The 21,169-nt window shown below is 42.5% G+C and overlaps 1 protein-coding gene across 2 annotated transcripts; it reads right to left on the reverse strand.

The window, feature by feature from the left end:
- Window positions 1–10,851: 10,851 nt before the first annotated feature.
- Window positions 10,852–21,167, reverse strand: LOC118374693 (transcription elongation factor 1 homolog). 2 transcript variants are annotated; one of them, XM_035761174.2, is made up of 4 exons: window positions 21,020–21,167; window positions 19,600–19,767; window positions 14,697–14,767; window positions 10,852–12,214 (listed from the first exon to the last, which is right to left on the reverse strand). In XM_035761174.2, the coding sequence occupies exons 2-4, from the start codon at window positions 19,713–19,715 to the stop codon at window positions 12,150–12,152; spliced, it is 252 nt and encodes an 83-aa protein (XP_035617067.2). In that variant the 5' UTR covers window positions 19,716–19,767; window positions 21,020–21,167; the 3' UTR covers window positions 10,852–12,149. The 2 variants fall into 2 exon arrangements, with proteins under 2 accessions (XP_035617067.2, XP_035617065.2); XM_035761172.2 differs by lacking the exon at window positions 21,020–21,167 and adding an exon at window positions 20,098–20,933.
- Between the last annotated feature and the right edge of the window lie 2 nt (window positions 21,168–21,169).

Genomic DNA, 21,169 nt, shown 5'->3' on the forward strand with positions numbered 1-21,169 from the left:
ACACACACACACACACACACACACACACACACACACACACACACACACACACACACACACACACACACACACACACACACAGAACTCCCAGCACTCTCTCGTAGCCCCATCATCTTCTCCGGAAATTGCCTCTCAAGCACAGTCGGCGCCCCATTAGAAAAGAGGAGTGCCATGCTGTAACCTTTTTAAAAAGACATTAGTGATGCACCTGCTTCTCTCTCTCCTACACACACTCACGTATACACACTGTCTCCCTCTCTCTCCTACACACACTCACGTATACACACTGTCTCCCTCTCTCTCCTACACACACTCACGTATACACACTGTCTCCCTCTCTCTCCTACACACACTCACGTACACACACTGTCTCCCTCTCTCTCCTACACACACTCACGTATACACACTGTCTCCCTCTCTCTCCTACACACACTCACGTACACACACTGTCTCCCTCTCTCTCCTACACACACTGTCTCCCTCTCTCTCCTACACACACTCACGTATACACACTGTCTCCCTCTCTCTCCTACACACACTCACGTATACACACTGTCTCCCTCTCTCTCCTACACACACTCACGTACACACACTGTCTCCCTCTCTCTCCCACACACTCTCACGTACACACAGTGTCTCCCTCTCTCTCCTACACACTCACGTACACACACTGTCTCCCTCTCTCTCCTACACACACTCACGTACACACACTGTCTCACTGTCTCTCTCTCTCTCCTACACACACGTGTCTCCCTCTCTCTCCTACACACTGTCTCCCTCTCTCTCCTACACACTCTCACGTATACACACTGTCTCCCTCTCTCCTCCTACACACACTCACGTACTGTCTCCCTCTCTCTCCTACACACACTCACGTATACACACTGTCTCCCTCTCTCTCCTACACACACTCACGTACACACACTGTCTCCCTCTCTCTCCTACACACACTCACGTACACACAGTGTCTCCCTCTCTCTCCTACACACTCTCACGTACACACACTGTCTCACTCTCTCTCCTACACACACTCACGTACACACACTGTCTCCCTCTCTCTCCTACACACTCTCACGTACACACACTGTCTCCCTCTCTCTCCTACACACACTCACGTACACACACTGTCTCCCTCTCTCTCCTACACACACTCACGTACACACACTGTCTCCCTCTCTCTCCTACACACACTCACGTACACACACTGTCTCCCTCTCCTGCTGTCCCTCTCTCACTCACTCACACACACTCCTATCTCCCTCTTTCTCTCTCCCCCCTCTATCCCTCTCTCTCTCTACTCCTATCTACAGTTAGGGAAAAAGTATTTGATCCCCTGCTGATTTTGTACATTTACCCACTGACAAAGAAATGATCCGTCTATCATTTTAATTTGAACAGTGAGAACCAGAATAACAACAACAAAAATCCAGAGAAACGCATGTTAAAAATATTATAAATTGATTTGCATTTTAATGAGGGAAACAAGTATTTGACCCCTCTGCAAAATATGACTTAGTACTTGGTGGCAAAACCCTTGTTGGCAATCACAGAGGTCAGACGTTTCTTGTAGTTGGCCATCAGGTTTGCACACATCTCAGGAGGGATTTTGTCCCACTCCTCTTTGCAGATCTTCTCCAAGTCATTAAGGTTTCGAGGCTGACGTTTGGCAACTCCCTCCACAGATTTTCTATGGGATTAAGGTCTGCAGACTGGCTAGGCCATTGTGGTCAAATGTAGTGCACTGTGTAGGGAATAGGGTGCCATTTGGGAGGCAGTCATAGTTATCGGGTTGGCAAAAAAAGCAGACGTGTCTACTCATCTAGCCGTTTTATAAATGAGAGAGTGTGTGTGTATGAGTGTGCTCCGACTCCTGGTGCTATGGTGATGTCTCCTCCCTGACACACTCTGTATGCCTGGCACAATGCCTATGACCCTGGAGTCACAGTCTGTCTGGAGTCTGGGCCCCACACACACACACTTGACACTGTATACTATCTGGACCACCATGCAGCCAGGGCCATTAGTATTCCTCTTTGTGTGTGTGTGTGTGTGTGTGTGTGTGTGTGTGTGTGTGTGTGTGTGTGTGTGTGTGTGTGATCAAGTCCAAATGCAAACCACCGAACCCCAGAATACAAAAAGAGTCTACTATCTGTCGTAGTAAATTACAAATATTGGTCTTTGCCTTGCTGCAGTCGCCTGATTACCAAATAGTCTGCCTCGGACGATTATGGAGCCATTAACCGTGTGTGAGAGAGAGAGGCAGGCAGAGAGAGCACAAGTTGGACACGCTCTGGGCCAAGGTAAGTGGCACAGCTACCATTCCCTTTAGCAACCTAGTACAATGGTCATTATATGGAGTTGTACAGTAACTTCAAACCGACTGTCATTTAGCCTCTACGCACGTCGTTGTTGGACATCATTTGACTTTCCTCACTCTTGTTCAGTGGAAATAAGCTTGAAGAAGAAGTCCACTGAGCCTTTTGGTTTCATGCATTTTCTACAGGAGCGTGTGAGCTAGGAGTGATGGAGGGCGTGCTCTTTCTTCTGGATGGGCGTCGGAGAAGTGAGAGGTTGCATTTCTGAATCAGCCGGGAGATGACATGAGCGTTGGTTCATCCCATTGGTTCATCCTAGAGCTTTCGGATCAGTGCTATTAGGGATCCTTGGAACGTCCCTACCGCCTAAACCATGCAAAACCGCGAAAGATAAATTAATTGGGGGGCGTTTCTCGCTTATATATTTTTTTATGAAAACATGGTTACTCTATGTGGTACGGACTCGAGATATCCGATCTGGGACAACGATGGAAGTGCGATGGACGGGTGAGCTTATCACTTATTATTATGAGCTATTAAGCCTGTCATCTCGTGCCGGGTGTTGCGACATTTAGGCTACAATTCACCAGTGGCTTAGTATCGAGTTTTATTTATATTTTTTGGTAGGCTATTCTAAACGAAATCTATACTGAACAAAAATATAAACACAACATGCAACAATTTCAAAGATTTTACTGAGATACAGTTCATATAAGGAAATCAGTCAATTTAAATACATTCATTAGGCCCTAATTCATGGATTTCACATGACTGGGCAGAGGTGCTGTAGAACCAGGCCCAGCCATTCAGAATGAGTTTTTCCCACAAAGGGGCATGATTACAGACAGAAATACTCCTCAATTTCATCAGCTGTCAGGGTGCCTGGTCTCAGATGATCATGCAGGTCAAGAAGCCAGATGTGGAGGTCCTGGGCTGGCGTGGTTACACGTGGTCTACGTTTGCGAGGCTGGTCAAGTGTACTGCCAATTTATCTAAACCGACGTTGGAGGCGATTTATGGTAGAGAAATTAACATTAAATTATCTGGCAACAGCTCTGGTGGACATTCCTACAGTCAGCATGTCAATTGCATGCTCCCTCAAAATGTAGACATCTGTGGCATTGTGTTGTGTGACAAAACTGCACATTTAAGAGTGGCCGAGTATTGTCCCCAGCACAAGGTGCACCTGTGTAATCATCATGCTGTTTAATCCGTTTCTTGATAAGCCACACCTGTCAGGTGGGTGGATTATCTTTTACTTCAGCTCATGAAACATGGGGACCAACACTTTACATGTTACGTTTCTATTTTTGTTCAGTATAGATGAATAACACTTTGTTTATTGATGGAAGGAAGCAGGAATTTGTTGATGAATAGATAACCAAAGACAGGTCCCATTAAAAATAAACATGCACTGTCAAAACTGTCAACATTATCACAGAATATTATTCTACGGTGTTTTATTGGTTAGGTATTTTGTTGTTCTTGGAATGTTATTTCATTTCTTTATTTTAGGAAGAATTCAAAGGGAAATCAGCAGTTGCTACATCAATTTATTTTACTTATAAAGTAATATGTACCAATTGATTCTTGAAGAATATAACCTAACCTATAAATAAATGCCTCATGAGCTTAGTTCAACTGTCGTACCCCATCAGAACCCAAAACATGATTAAAACTATCATTTTGATATCTTGCATGGTCAGTCCTTGCATCCAAAGCTATGTCAGTGAATTTGAGAGTGGTTGCATTTCTCCAGACCCCTCAGCGTTTTACAGAAACGGACGAGGAAAGAGCTTTGTTACTGTTTCTACTGCTGATGGCTGCTTTAAGGTCTGTTACTTGAGGGGGAAATGAACAGTGTGCAGTATAAGGCTGAAAGAATCAGTTCACTGCTATTCTGAGTAGCTTACTATGTTCCACTTAGAGGAACTGGTCTACCGGATGTACAGTATCGACAAACAAAGAAACCCTAATACACAATCCTACTACAAAACAGGTGCTGCTATTAACAATGGTCAGAAGGTGTCTTTATGGAGTAGTCATTACTTTGTAGGTAGCCTTCAGTATACTTAGGTGTTCCCTCTTCTACAAAATACCTCTTTCTTTGTCACTAAGTGACGCCAAAAACTATGAGGAATAAAATACAATACATTTGCTACAGATTGATCACGTTGTCAATGGATCCCTAAAGTTCGAGAATAGTGACTGACTCCAGCATCAGTGGCTATAGGGCCTGGAGGAGAGCTGATGCTGTAGACAAACAGCAGTAACATATTGACAGCAGTGCTTTTGTTCCAACAGTAATGTAGAGGAGGAATGTCCTCCTGTAATGATGAGCTTGCTGTTCTCATAGCCTACCAGTAAACACCCTCTCTGCTAGTGTCTACCACATGAGAGAGAGAGAGTGGAAGAGAGGGAGAGAGAGAAGAGTGCGAGCGAGAGGTAGAAAGCTGTAAGCCAGGTAATGAGGGATATAGTGTCAGAATACTTGACGTGTCGGACTTGTTTTGGCACTTCCTGTCAATGACGATGAGAGGGGAAGTAGACAGACAGGAAGAAGGTTGGTGCGAGTTTTGACAGAGTTGGACTCTCATTTCCTCTATTCAAGGTGCAGGTTACACCATGTGATTGATGGGCTGGTAGAGAGAATATCAGTCAATCAAGATATAAACCTTAAATTCAACAGTAGTGGTAGAAAGAGTGTGTGTGAGAGAGAGGAGTAAACTCGATGTCTGTAAACCAGCCCCGAGTTCTCCACAGGGAGCTGTCCATGGTGCTGATACATTCAATCTCTCCCTCTCCTCTTCTACTCCCAGCTGTTGATTGACATCCACTGTCTCTAATTAGAAAGTGAGCGTGTGGTTGAGTCATGCTGACTGCCTTATTCGCAATGGGACAGAGAGAGGAGTTAGAGAGCAGGAGGGAGGGAGGCAGGAAGAGAGAAAAATAAAAGGGGGAGAGAGGACGAGAGAGGGTGGGAGAGGACGAGAGAGAATGGGAGAGAACGAGAGAGAGAATGAGACAGGCAGGCAGGGAGAGAGCTACAGTAGGTTAAAAGCTTGTTTGATACCAGTTCACTTCAGGCACCGATTTCTGTCATTGTGTACAGTGCATGTTATAGTTTGTTTTCTAATCCAACACTTTTCTTTCCCAGGCCACCATTTTCACAGGTGTCTTCGGCCCCCTCCCTCCTCCCTCCCTCCCATCTGTCATTCTACGAGTCAAGAATGAAGAAGAGGAGAGAATGAAAGAGGGGAGAAGACAGGATGGAGGGAGGAGTTTTTACCTGGTGCTCCCGTCTCGACCACGGGTATTCTTGGGTTGATAATACAGATGTCGATGTTATTGCTTGAGAATACGCGTAGCCGAGTGGAAGCTATTGCATCGACAATTGACCTATAATCATTCCAACAAAAATACTCTTTTATTTTTTATGGACAAGGTATATTCCCTTTCTATTTTTTTCTCGCTTTATTGAAAAGATGGTGTTGGAAAGACAGGACAGATAGGGGAAGGGTCCAAGGGCAGTGGGCCGGATTCAAACCCACGCCGTCTCTGGCATGCATGCCATGTCAGCGGCTGCTGGACGACACAGGCCACTCACTTCCTATATACATTTTTCACCTATATAGTATAGCGCCCAATCAACTCCTTGACAAGTGTGTAGGGATAAAGAGAAACCTTGTATTTTCACCTGTGCTGGTCCTTGACAACACTACCACCCCCCTGTGACCCCCCTCTCTCCCATCACTATTTATATAACCACATGCTACAACTGAGTGGGACTTTGACGTCTGCAGCGACAGCTAGAGACGGTAACACATGAAGACATGTTAAGGCTTTGCATCACGGTGGCTGACATAACATATCAGCACCAGATACTGTAGACTGATCTAGGACCAGCTTTCCCTCCCAAGGCTAAAACTATCCTTAGATCAGTGTCTAGGGACAACTTGAAGGACTACATTGTGGTGGCTGACATAACATATCAGCACCAGATACTGTTAGACTGATCTAGGACCAGCTTTCCCTCCCAAGGCTAAAACGATCCTTAGATCAGTGTCTAGGGACAACTTGAAGGACGACATTGTGGTGGCTGACATACCATATCAGCACCAGATACTGTAGACTGATCTAGGACCAGCTTTCCCTCCCAAGGATTAAACTAACCTTAGATCAGTGTCTAGGGACACCTTTAAGGACATTGCGGTGGCTGATGTTTCAGCTCCAGATAGAAGTTGCCCTTAGGCATAGATCTAGGATCAATTCACCCTTCCCAAATCCTAACCTAAACAACTTCTGGTGAAGATGCCCAAATTGACCTGTGTCTAGAGGCAGATGCACTCTACTGCGACATCCATCTCACCAAGGGATCTGGGGAATATTTTGATAGCCTGGCCCCGGTTAAACTAGACTGAATTCTGCGCTCACAATGAAACACTGTGTTCAGTCTGGTCTACCCAGGATACTACAATGTCAAGGCTCTGGTGTATTCATTAGTGCACACTGTAGCAAAATGTTTTGAAACTCTAAACTTTTGTAACAAAAACAAGAGTTTCTTATTGGACAAGTTTAGGTATGTCCCTCAATATTTCAGAGTGTTGGCTTTTGTTTGTTTCATAATAAATACACCCCCTAACTGATGAATGGTTGCAGATTGGCATTCTCTAGCGGTGTTGGGGAGAAATGGGTTGAAATACATTTTAGTACATTATTATTGTTAATAATGTATTTCCAATAAATCAACGTTAGGTTTCCTTGTATATTTAGTCATTTCATGGCATTGTTTTGTAATAATACATTTAACTTGCAGAGCTTTTCATTACAGTTCATCTCAAAGCGCATAAAAAAGCTAAACTAAATTAAAATTAAGATTGTAGAAATGGACATTGAATGTCTCCATTTGGCTTCTGATGAAAGGCTGGGAGTTGAGGCCGTTTGGATTGGAAAGGCAGTGTAGCTTCAGCAGACGGGGCATCGATGGTACAGCCAGAGAGAAACAAACCGGCCCGGACCTCTTCATCAGTGCACCACATCTGCGTCTCTGATGGCCAGTTCCTCTATAGGACCCGCTCCTCCATTGCCAAACTTGTAGCACCCACCTGGGTGACGCCACGGCAGCTGAAAAGCGCACGAAAAACCACTACATTTTGGCAGTGGTTAGGAACATTCCCAAGCCTCTTCTGCAATCTCTACACACAGCATGCACTACTTGTTGTCATTCTCTACACACAGCATGCACTACTTGTTGTCATTCTCTAGACACAGCATGCAGTACTTGTCATTCTCTAGACACAGCATGCAGTACTTGTCATTCTCTAGACACAGCATGCACTACTTGTTGTCATTCTCTAGACACTACTTGTTGTCATGCTCTACACAGCATGCACTACTTGTTGTCATTCTCTAGACACAGCATGCACTACTTGTTGTCATTCTCTACACACAACATGCACTACTTGTTGTCATTCTCTAGACACAGCATGCACTACTTGTTGTCATTCTTTACACACAGCATGCACTACTTGTTGTCATTCTCTAGACACAGCATGCAGTACTTGTCATTCTCTAGACACAGCATGCACTACTTGTTGTCATTCTCTACACACAGCATGCACTACTTGTTGTCATTCTCTAGACACAGCATGCAGTACTTGTCATTCTCTAGACACAGCATGCACTACTTGTTGTCATTCTCTACACACAGCATGCACTACTTGTTGTCATTCTCTACACACAGCATGCACTACTTGTTGTCATTCTCTAGACACAGCATGCACTACTTGTTGTCATTCTCTAGACACAGCATGCACTACTTGTTGTCATTCTCTAGACACAGCATGCAGTAGTTGTTGTCATTCTCTAGACACAGCATGCACTACTTGTTGTCATTCTCTAGACACAGCATGCAGTAGTTGTTGTCATTCTCTAGACACAGCATGCAGTAGTTGTTGTCATTCTCTAGACACAGCATGCAGTAGTTGTTGTCATTCTCTAGACACAGCATGCAGTAGTTGTTGTCATTCTCTAGACACAGCATGCAGTAGTTGTTGTCATTCTCTAGACACAGCATGCAGTAGTTGTTGTCATTCTCTAGACACAGCATGCAGTAGTTGTTGTCATTCTCTAGACACAGCATGCAGTAGTTGTTGTCATTCTCTAGACACAGCATGCAGTAGTTGTTGTCATTCTCTAGACACAGCATGCAGTAGTTGTTGTCATTCTCTAGACACAGCATGCAGTAGTTGTTGTCATTCTCTAGACACAGCATGCAGTAGTTGTTGTCATTCTCTAGACACAGCATGCAGTAGTTGTTGTCATTCTCTAGACACAGCATGCAGTAGTTGTTGTCATTCTCTAGACACAGCATGCAGTAGTTGTTGTCATTCTCTAGACACAGCATGCAGTAGTTGTCATTCTCTAGACACAGCATGCAGTAGTTGTTGTCATTCTCTAGACACAGCATGCAGTAGTTGTTGTCATTCTCTAGACACAGCATGCAGTAGTTGTTGTCATTCTCTAGACACAGCATGCAGTACTTGTTGTCATTCTCTAGACACAGCATGCAGTACTTGTTGTCATTCTCTAGACACAGCATGCAGTACTTGTTGTCATTCTCTAGACACAGCATGCAGTACTTGTTGTCATTCTCTAGACACAGCATGCAGTAGTTGTTGTCATTCTTCCTAACAGATGAAACAAAGCCGTGGCCACATTACTTGGTTCCAGACAGCCACAGCTATAAGCCAAAAAGGTCGACTTTTTAATCCCAATTCTGCAACTCGAGTTAATACCACGAGATGAAAGTGATTCAAATGCCGCAAAAATATTTTAGCACAAAGCTACTGTACCCAACACCACTGTACCCAACACCACTGTACCCAACACCACTGTACCCAACACCACTGTACCCAACACCACTGTACCCAACACCACTGTACATAACACCACTGTACCCAACACCACTGTACCCAACACCACTGTACCCAACACCACTGTACCCAACACCACTGTACATAACACCACTGTACCCAACACCACTGTACCCAACACCACTGTACCCAACACCACTGTACCCAACACCACTGTACCCAACACCACTGTACCCAACACCACTGTACCCAACACCACTGTACCCAACACCACTGTACCCAACACCACTGTACCCAACACCACTGTACCCAACACCACTGTACCCAACACCACTGTACCCAACACCACTGTACATAACACCACTGTACCCAACACCACTGTACATAACACCACTGTACATAACACCACTGTACCCAACACCACTGTACCCAACACCACTGTACATAACACCACTGTACATAACACCACTGTACCCAACACCACTGTACCCAACACCACTGTACCCAACACCACTGTACATAACACCACTGTACATAACACCACTGTACCCAACACCACTGTACATAACACCACTGTACCCAACACCACTGTACCCAACACCACTGTACATAACACCACTGTACCCAACACCACTGTACATAACACCACTGTACCCAACACCACTGTACCCAACACCACTGTACCCAACACCACTGTACATAACACCACTGTACCCAACACCACTGTACATAACACCACTGTACCCAACACCACTGTACCCAACACCACTGTACCCAACACCACTGTACCCAACACCACTGTACCCAACACCACTGTACCCAACACCACTGTACATAACACCACTGTACCCAACACCACTGTACATAACACCACTGTACATAACACCACTGTACCCAACACCACTGTACATAACACCACTGTACCCAACACCACTGTACATAACACCACTGTACATAACACCACTGTACCCAACACCACTGTACCCAACACCACTGTACCCAACACCACTGTACCCAACACCACTGTACATAACACCACTGTACATAACACCACTGTACATAACACAATCAACTGTTTCTATGCCCTGTAAACATTCCTTACCAATTTGCATTGTGTTTAAATGCAGCAATTACATGCACATACATTATGCAACTTGTTGATGGTGGATGTGTAAAAGTTACTAAAATGGCAAGTTGTGTGAGCACAGCTCTAGGTGTCTAGAAACAAAATACATGTTACCTTGGAAACGGTTGCCATGGCGCCATTGTGTGGGTTATTGGCAGCCTTGACAACAGAGACTAGAGTGACACTTGACCTCACATGTGGAATGAGAGGAGAGATTGAGATAGGGATGGAGGGATGGAGGGATAGAACAAACTGATAACCACTCATCATTGTGATCATAACTCATTGTCAATATCCACAGCTGAGAACCATGGGCACGCACACAATCACACAAATGCATTGGGGCAAACATACACACACGGTGCTCACATCTGAGTTATGATGAGGAAAATGTTCAGGTTTTAGTGGTAAACTGTACAGTTTGGCGGTTTCCTCTAGCTAGCCTACTACCAGGTAATGAAACAGCATGTCTCTCCAGTAGAAACATGCTCTATATAGCTGGTTAACTCTCAGACCGTCCACACAGACACATTCATTGTGGATGTCAAAATACAACACTTTTTAATTTGTCACATTGAAAATAAAAATCATTACAATATTACAAAGGGCAACTAATTGCAAATCATTGGCAATTTTCTTATCATTTGAAAAACTAAAATAATCAAATCAATAATACTAATTTTGACCTACTGTTTATGTACCATCCTACCTCTCCCTTTTAGTACATTTTCTCTAACAAAGGAATGGTGCAACATGTCTTCAGGGAGATACCGTAACCATTTTCACATTAAGAAAAAGGACCTGGGATATTCATAGAAAATATTTCAGAAACCACTTGAGAGTTTAGACTGTTCCAGAAAGCAGGATCAATGACTTAGTCCCAACAAAATCCAACTTGAAATCGTCATGGTATAATTGACTTGACAACCAACAACAACCCATATTCAAGTTTAGCTTTCTAAATATAAAATAAAGATATATTTAACTGCATATCAAAGTTAGCTGGCTAACTTAACAATCCTACTTTCTGGAACACCCCACTAGGTTACTCTGCATAAACACACTCAAGAGTTACACCAAATATACCCCAATGGAATGACCCAACACTATGGTATTGCTGTACACTGGTATTGTGTATCTCTGTACACAGGGGAGAGTAAAAACTAATTGTGGTAAAACAGAAACGAACCCAAGAGCAGCAACTAACTGTATAATCCTACCAGTAAGCTAGGAGCCATGACAACTGACCGCTAAAATGAAGTCTGTATGAATTAAAACGGTGAGTAGGGGAATAGGTTGACTTAACCAGAGTCATATATACCTCTAAGGCCACATCCCAAATGGAACCTTAATTCCCTATATTGTGGACTATTTTCCACCCGAGCCCTACGGGAGCAGGTCAAAAGTAGTGCCCTACATAGGGAATGGGGTGCCATTTGGGGCGTAACCTATATAGGGCTCTGGACTGAACTATGGCTACTCAAGACAGTCTCGGTGGACGCCAGGTCACTAGTGTGGGAGATGTGCGGTGAGGTAAAGGTCAGAGGTTGCTTACCAGGCTGACTACATTGTAGGCATCTGCCAGATCTCACAACGTCTGGATAGTTGGTTCACATATCAGCTAACCACATGACACAGCAAATGATGCTCAACAGCAGTTGATGACGTGGCAACTATTGGTTGATGCAATGCGACGTCTGCAATGTAGTCGGCCTGGAACGGGACCATCATCTTGAGCTGAAGACTGGCAGTGATTGGTGAGAAACAGACGAGCGCCACCTCTAAATCAGCTTCCTGTTCCAACGTGAGGTCTTCCGCCCCGGTGAGCCTGGGCTACTGATTGGCTGCTTCACAAGCGTCTATCCAATCACTGTACACATCCACAGGCTCTGACAGATCTTAGAGAGTAAGGTAAGGACATGTAACTTATATACACACTCAACCTAGAAAATGTTAGCAACAGGAGATTGGAGTAAATGTGAATGCATGCAGCTGTCTAGTCATTGGTGTATTTACATTTGAGCCATTTATCAGATGCTCTTATCCAGAGGAACTTACTGTGCTGTTAGCATTCCTGATGTTAAAATACCTATAAAACAATCTTATCATAATAGCCAATCCCATTGGATATGGGCATTACATCCTTAGGAAATGACAATTGCTGCAGCCTTATTGATTACGTATCAACTAGCACGGTTACATGCACACAATAATGCGATTATTGTGGATAGTCAGATGAATATAATAGTTTGATTAAAAACTGCCTATATGCCCACACATCTTGTCTCAAGAAAATGTCAAATGTTTAATACCCTCAAACACCAAGTTAGTCATACCTCATTTCAAAGTAGGTCATTATCACTGTCAGTGGTGAATGGTAATTCTTCACGTTTTACTGGTGAAATGTTCAGGCTGCCTGTCAATCATTTGATCTCAATCAGTTTCATGGGAATATGAATTTAGATCTTCTTGAATTACTGTTTTGTGACCAAATGGAAGCAGATGGTGTTAAAATATTAACATTTCTTGTTATTTTGCATCAAAGTGTTGCCTGTGGCGTGCACACTGTTGAGTCTTGATAAAAAAAAGAGGACTACTCAGCTTCAGATAAGAAACGACAGGTGTTTCTGGTGTAACATTACAGGCCTGGTAGAGCAGCCTATATGCCATTATATTCTGATCTGCTATGTAAAACACAAATTACACATTGCGATCCTGCGAGACATTGACTTCTCTTTGTTCTAACGTTACTAAACGAGCACCATTGTGAGAAGTGATAATCCTCCATTTGTAATAAGGGATGAGAAGGACTATTAGTTGTCGGCTACATCTAGAGTGATTTTGAGCACTTAGAATCTTGGTGCTGAAAGGACAGCAGTGGTCCTCGTGTCGTTCTGGGGCCCGTAGAGTTATGACCATCGTGACGGACACGCTGTGAATGTGGATCCTAGCTCTCGTTGGTGTCGTGGTAAAGGTCCATGCGGTGGATCAGCTTGTCTGCATACGCAATAGAGGGGGGCACGTTTCTGTAAGCTAAGCACTCAGTAGGTCGAGTTCAAGTGCATTGTACAAGACTGTTTTGAGGACAGCCGTTTTAGCGAACCCTGGTCAGGTTTTTGTCACGTCGGATTTGGCCTCTCAAAGTGGTCACGCCTCCGACCGACGGGCCTCTACACACACGCCTACAGTTCATCCTTCATGCCACCGCCAGAGAGAAAAACAAACACAGTAATACCACCACTTAGGCTACCTACCTATAGGCTGCTATAGACTACATATTGATTTAGTTTGTCATTCTATCGTTTATGGGACTTGTGGTCATTATAAATGAATAATATTTAGGCCTATCAGAATTCATTTGCCCATGCAGCCCCGTGTTCTCAATTTGAAAAATGTGAGGGAGATCCGCAAAAAAAGTATTAACATACTAACTTGAAATAAATATTATTATTTTTGTATTATTACTTAGCATTAAATTACGAAACGAAATATGCCTTATTAGGCTATGCAATCATTCTACAGTGCCTTGGAATTCACGTTTAGAAAGATGAGTTTGGCTGGTCTTTGGTTTGAGGATCATGTGGTGAGCTATGAAAGCCTAGTCTGTTCATTTAACTTATACTCCCATGCCCTAATCACAGTCTGCACACATCTATTTTGTAACAATATCCTGGAATAAAATAGAATATATTTGAAAATGATAGTTTCCCAAATGAAAATAGTTAACAAATGCATATAGGCCATACTTCCGTAGTGACTAGTTCAGTTGTGCTGAATATTTACAGTTGAGAGACAACTTTAGTACTGTTCCAAACGTAAACTTTCCTTTTTGTTTTTAAATAGGCTGTATAGAAATCACAACGTCTCTGGTGCTGCAGCATGCGCTCAGGTGTTCTCTGCTCTGTTGTGGTATTAACAAAACATTCTGATCGTCTCCGGTGCTGCAGCATGCGCTCAGGTGTTCTCTGCTCTGTTGTGGTATTAACAAAAGTCTCCAGTTATGTAAAATGATGTAGAATTTCATGAAATGTTTATAAAAGCCAATTTGGTCTCATAAGAGATTCATGCAGTGCTTTTATTATAATGGATATCTTTTCACCCTCCTTGTCCGTGGAGGTCTGTGAATCCACCACCTTCGGGCTACTTTGTCATGTACAAAGTGAAGAACAGTTTTGATAAAAACTGCTTATGGGGCGGCAGGTAGCCTCGTGGTTAAAGCGTTGGACTAGTAACCGAAAGGTTGCAAGATCGAATCCCCGAGCTGACAAACATTTGTCGTTCTGCAGTTTAATATCAAATTATTAGTGTGCATGTAAACATACTCAATGTGATTATGAGAACAATAGCTGTTGTGTGAGTTCAATAGACTTCAAAGGATACAGGTAATGGGGGTTTGGAACTCCTCCAGGCAAACTGTGCATGATATTATCCCAGTATTTCTGGTCCTTTCCCTGTTGGCAATACAAGAAAATCAAAAGTTTAAACAAAGTATTAATAAATAGTTGCATCATTAAAATGTCAGAGCTACAACCTGAGGTGCAGTACCTCCTAGAGAACTACACTAAAATATATAACACACAAGTATGTGGATATCCCTTTGAATTAGTAGATTTTACTATTTCAGCCACACCAGTCACTGACAGGTGTATTAAATTGAGCACACAGCCATGCAATCTCCATAGACAAACAGTGTCAGTAGAATGGCCTTACCGAAGAGCTCAGTGACTTTAAAGATGGCACCGTCATAGGATTCTACCTTTCCAACAAGTCAGTTTGTCCAAATTCTGCCCTGCATGAACTGCCCCGGTCAACTGTAAGTGCTGTTAATGTGAAGTGGAAACATCTAGGAGCAACAATAGCTCTGCCGTGAAGTGGTAGGTCACACAAGTTCACAGAACGGGACCACCGAGTGCTGAAGCGCGTAAAACCCATCTGTCCTCGGTTGCAACACTCACTACCGAGTCCCAAACTGCCTCTTGAAGCAACGTCAGCACAAGAACTGTTCGTCGGGAGCTTCATGAAATCCATTGCCGAGCAGCTGCACAGAAGCCTAAGATCACCATGCCAAGTGTCGGCTGGAGTGGTGTAAAGTACGCCGCAATTGGGACTCTGGAGCAGTGGAAACACGTTCTCTGGAGTGATGAATCATGCTTCACCATCTGCAGTCCAACAGGCTAATCTGGGTTTCGTCAATGCATAGTGCTAACTCTAAAGTTCGGTGGAGGAGGAATAATAGTCTGGGGCTGTTTTTCCATGGTTTGTGCTAGGCCCCTTAGTTCCAGTGAAGGGAAATCTTAATGCTACAGAATACAATGACATTCTAGACGATTCTGTGCTTCCAACTTTGTGGCAACAGTTTAGGGAAGGCCCTTTCCTGTTTCAGCATGACAATGCCCCCATGCACAAAGTGAGGTCCATACCTAAATGGTTTGTAGAGATCGTTGTGGAAGAACTTGACTGGCCTGCACAAAGCCCTGACCTCAACCCCATCGAACACCTTTAGGATTATTTGGAAAGCCGAGCAAGCCAGGCCCCACAGCAATGCTCCAACATCTAGTGGAAAGCCTTTTCAAAAGAGTGTAGGCAGAAAATGATTGGACCAACTCCATATTAATGCCCATTGACTTTGGAATGTGATGTACGACAAGCAGGTGTCCACATACTTATGGTCACATAGGGTTCTGGTCAAAGTACGTATGGAATAGGGTGCCATTTGGGAGGTAACGTATGGTATCCTTGATGCAGTAGAAAATGTAAAACATTGAACAATGAAGCTTTATGAAACATATTTTTTAGTGCTAACCCATTACACCTCTTCCTTTACTGAACTTGCAGGTTTTACGCACCAGTCAAACCTTTGGAAGAGCGCAATGGTTCTCTTTTGATTTGCCATTTGGGAGATAGCCATACTGTACTTTATTTATGTTTTCTTTAGGGAACAGATCAGCTTTAATATTGCAGATTGATGGAAGCTACAATCTATGTATACACACACACTACTAGAGGTCGACAGATTAATAGGTATGGCCGATTTCAAGTTTTCATTATAACAATTGGTCACCTGCATTTTTGGATGACGATTATGGCCGATTACATTGCACTGCACGAGGAAACGTGGCAGGCTGATCACCTGTTACACGAGTGCAGCAAGTAGCCAAGGTTAAGTTGCTAGCTAGTATTAAACTTCTTATAAAAACAATCAATCTTCACATAACCACTACTTAACCTAGTAATATCATCAACCATGTGTAGTTTACTAGCTTGCCCTGTGTTGCATATAATCAATGCGGTGCCTGTTAATTTATCATCGAATCACAGCCTACTTCGCCAAACGTGGGATGATTTAACAAAAGCGCACTCACGAAAAAAGCACAATCGTTGCACGAATGTACCTAACCATAAACATCAATGCCTTTCTTAAAATCAATACACAGAAGTATATATATTTTTAAACCTGCATATTTGTTTTTTTTATTATGTTAGCAGGTAATATTAACTAGGGAAATTGTGTCACTTCTCTTGCGTTCATTGCACGCAGAGTCAAGGTATATGCAACTGTTTGGGCCGCCTGGCTCGTTGCGAACTAATTTGCAAGAATTGTACATAATTATGACATAACATTGAAGGTTGTGCAATGTAACAGCAATATGTCTGATAAAATACGGAACGCTTCGTATTTCACTGAAATAAACATTTTGTTTTCGAAATTATAGTTTCTGGATTTGACCATATTAATGACCAAAGACTCGTATTTATGTGTTTATTATACTATAATTAAGTTTATGATTTGATACTCGATAGAGCAGTCTGACTGAGCTGTGGTAGGCAGCATCAGGCTCGTAAGCATTCATTCAGCACTTTACTGCGTTTGCCAGCAGCTCTTAGCAATACTTGAATCACAGCGCTGTTTATGACTTCAAGCCTATCCACTCCTGAGATTAGGCTGGCAATACTAATGTGCCTATTAGAACATACAATAGACAAAGGTATATGAAATACAAATGGTATAGAGAGAAATAGTTGACACGTTATAATTCCTAATAATAACTACAACCTAAAACTTCTTAACTGGGAATATTGAAGAACTGGGAATATTGAACCACCAGCTTTCATATGTTCTGAGCAACGAACTTAAACGTTAGCTTTTTACATGGCACATATTGCACTTTTACTTTCTTCTCCAACACTGTGTTTTTGTATTATTTAAACCAAATTGAGCATGTTTCATTATTTATTTGAGGCTAAATTGATTTTATTTATGCATTATATTAAGTTAAAATAAAAGTGTTCACTGTTCATTCAGTATCGTTGTAATTGTCATTATTACAAATACATTTAAAAAATAATTTACAAAATAATAATAAATAATATATATATATATTTTTTTTAAACGGCCGATTAATCGGTATCGGCTTTTTTGGGTCCTCCAATTATCGGTATTGAAAAATTATAAAATCGGTCGACCTCTACATGGTACCAATCAAAAGTTTGGACGCCTACTCATTCCAGGGTTTTTTCTTTGTTTTTCATATTTTCTACATTGTAGAATAATAGTGAAGACATCAAAACTATGAAATAACACATGGAATCATGTAGTAACCCAAAAAAGTGTTTGAAAAATCTCATATATTTTGATTTGTTTAAGTGCCAAGAGTGTGCAAAACATCAACGCAAAGTGTGGCTACTTTGAAGAATCTAAAATATATTTTGATTTGTTCACTTTTTTGGCTACCACATAATTCCATGTGTTATTTCATAGTTTTGATGTCATCACTGTTATTCTACAATGTAGAAAATTTTAAAAATAAAGAAAAGTATGCATATATAAACTCAGCAACAACAAAAAAAACGTCCCCTTTTCAGGACCCCGCCTTTCAAAGGTAATTCGTAAAAATCCAAATAACTTCACAGAACTTCATTGTAATGGGTTTAAACACTGTTTCCCATACTTGTTCAATGAACCATAAACAATTAATGAACATGCAGCTGTGGAACGGTCATTAAGACACTAACAGCTTACAGAAGGTAGGCAATTATGGTCACAGTTAGGAAAACTTAGGACACTAAAAGAGGCCTTTCTACCGACTCTGAAAAACACCAAAAGAAAGATGCCCAGGGTCCCTGCTCATCTGCATGAACGTGCCTTAGGCATGCTGCAAGGAGGCATGAGGACTGCAGATTTGGCCAGGGCAATAAATAGCAATGTCTGTACTGTGAGACACCTAAGACAGCGCTACAGGGAGACAGGACAGACAGCTGATCGTCCTCGCAGTGGCAGACCACGTGTAACAACACCTGCACAGGATCAGTACAGCCGAACATCACACCTGCAGGACAGGTACAACAACTACCCGAGTTACACCAGGAACGCACAATCCCTCCATCAGTGCTCAGACTGTCCGCAATAGGCTGAGAGAGGCTGGAATGAGGGCTTGTAGGCCTGTTGTAAGGCAGGTGTCACCAGACATCACTGGCAACAATGTCACCTATGGGCACAAAATCACCGTCGCTGGACCAGATAGGACTGGCAAAAACTGCTCTTCAGTGACGAGTCACAGTTTTGTCTCACCAGGGGTGATGGTCGGATTCGCATTTATCATCGAAGGAATGAGCGTTACACCGAGGCCTGTACTCTGGAGCGGGATCGATTTGGAACGAGGAGGGTCCGCCATGGTCTGGGACGGAATGTCACAGCATCATCTGGTGCAGTCCATGAGGGGGAGATGCACTGCAGTACTTAATGCAGCTGGTGGCCATACCAGATACTGACTGGACACATTATTCCATTTATGTTAGTCACATGTCTGTGGAACTTGTTCATTTCTCAGAACAAGACTAGACTGATGAGTTTCAGAAGAAAGTTCTTTGTTTCTAGCCATTTTGAGCCTGTAATCGAAACCCACAAATACTGATGCTCCAGACACTCAACAAGTCTAAAGAAGGCCGGTTATATTGCTTTTTTAATCAGGACAACAGTTTTCAGCTGTGCTAACATAAAAGGGTTTTCCAATGAACAATAAGCCTTTAAAAATTATAAAAACTTAGCTAACACAACGTGCCATTGGAGTGATGGTTGCTGATAATGGGCCTCTGTACACCTATGTGGATAGTCTATTTTAAAAAATCAGACGTTTACAAAAATCAGACATTAGCAATGTCTACACTGTATTTCTGATCAAATTGATGTTATTTTAAATGACAAAAAACAAGAACATTTCTAAGTGACCCCAAACTTCTGAACGGGAGTATATATACACTTAATATACTGTACTTTGTTACTTACATTTTCACATCACATGACTTTTCGTGATTGCAGAACGGACAGGTGAATTGAGTGTCCAAATTTCCAGTAAGCTTCTTCTTTGGGGGGGGCTTTCTCTTGGACTTGCGGCGACCCATATTAGGTAGTCTTCACGTGTACCGTAACGTTAGCTAGATAGTTAGCTAAACTCTGTGGAGCAAATGTACATCAAAAACAAATAATGCAATTTTGTAACGGAATGGATCGCAGTCGTTCAATCAACTCAACGTTTAGTAAACTGTAAATTAACAATATAATCCTGCTAGCTAGGTGCATGTAGCTAGCTAGTTTAGCTACTACAACAACAACGTGTGTTGTTGTCATAAACTCAGTTAACTCTCCAACATCTTTCCTTGCCGATGGTATAGTATCATGAAACCGAATGGTTCGTTATTAATAATGGAAAGAACAACATTATATATAATCAAGCTAGCTTATATTATATCATTTTTCCATGAAACCATGTATTTGTTTAGCTACCTTTCCTAAGACCACACTCCGGCTTTTTAGTGAAGAAATCAAGCAAGGAGAACCGGAAGTTCTTCTTCTTCTTTAAAGTTACGGCAAACTACACCTATTGGTATATTGCCGCCACCTAATGTACGGAGTATTGAAACAAAACACATAAACAGTCCCACTGAGTCCCCAGAAATGCCCAGGCACACACACAAAGATGCCTATTTTCTCCGATTTCCTCTCCGTTTGTGCTGTGTAGTTGAAAACCAAAGTAATAAATGCTATAAAGTCCACCTTAATATGCTAAATGTCATGATCCCTCTGTTAACACGGAACATATTGTTTCTACTACTACAATCACTTTTTCAACTTCACTCCTTCCACTCGTCTCAATGCCTTCAGATACATTCTGGACAGCCCTTATTCTTGCCCATACGTCTCATTCACCCTAACAGGACACTTCAGAAAATCGGGTACATGTTCACCACCACATTTGCAGCATTTAGGCTCAGCTGGCATAGAATACACCTCCCGTCCACATACACTTGACACATGACCAAATAATTTATATTTATCACACTGCATGGGTTTGGGCATGAAGGCTCTTGCATGAAATCCCATATAACCCAAATACACGTGAGAAGGGAGAGACTCTTCATAAATAAACACAATAGAATGGCTGGATGAAGTGGGTTTCTGCATCCGTTGTTGTGCACCAACCACTTGACCCAATTCTTCATGTATATCCTTTGCATTTACTTCTAGCGCCACCCCAGAGATAACACCATTGATAACACTCATTGACGCCACCTCATCCAACGCATCCACAATTTTAATAGAGACTTCAAACGGATCTCCCAGGAAACAACCTCGAGCCAAAACCCATATTCCAACAAAAAATACTCAGAACTAGATTTGGATTTACTAGGTTCCACTACCACTTTACTTCTCTTATTTCCCTTTGCATTCGTCACTGTAATCAAATGATTCTCATCTCCACTCGACACGCCATCTGATTCAAACAGAACATCTGCTTCAGCCATTTTTCCTCCTGAGATCGCCTTCAGAACCGGATGTTAACATGAACAACTGGCGT

This window comes from Oncorhynchus keta, chromosome 10 (assembly GCF_023373465.1).
Source record: "Oncorhynchus keta strain PuntledgeMale-10-30-2019 chromosome 10, Oket_V2, whole genome shotgun sequence".
Lineage (NCBI taxonomy): Eukaryota > Metazoa > Chordata > Actinopteri > Salmoniformes > Salmonidae > Oncorhynchus > Oncorhynchus keta.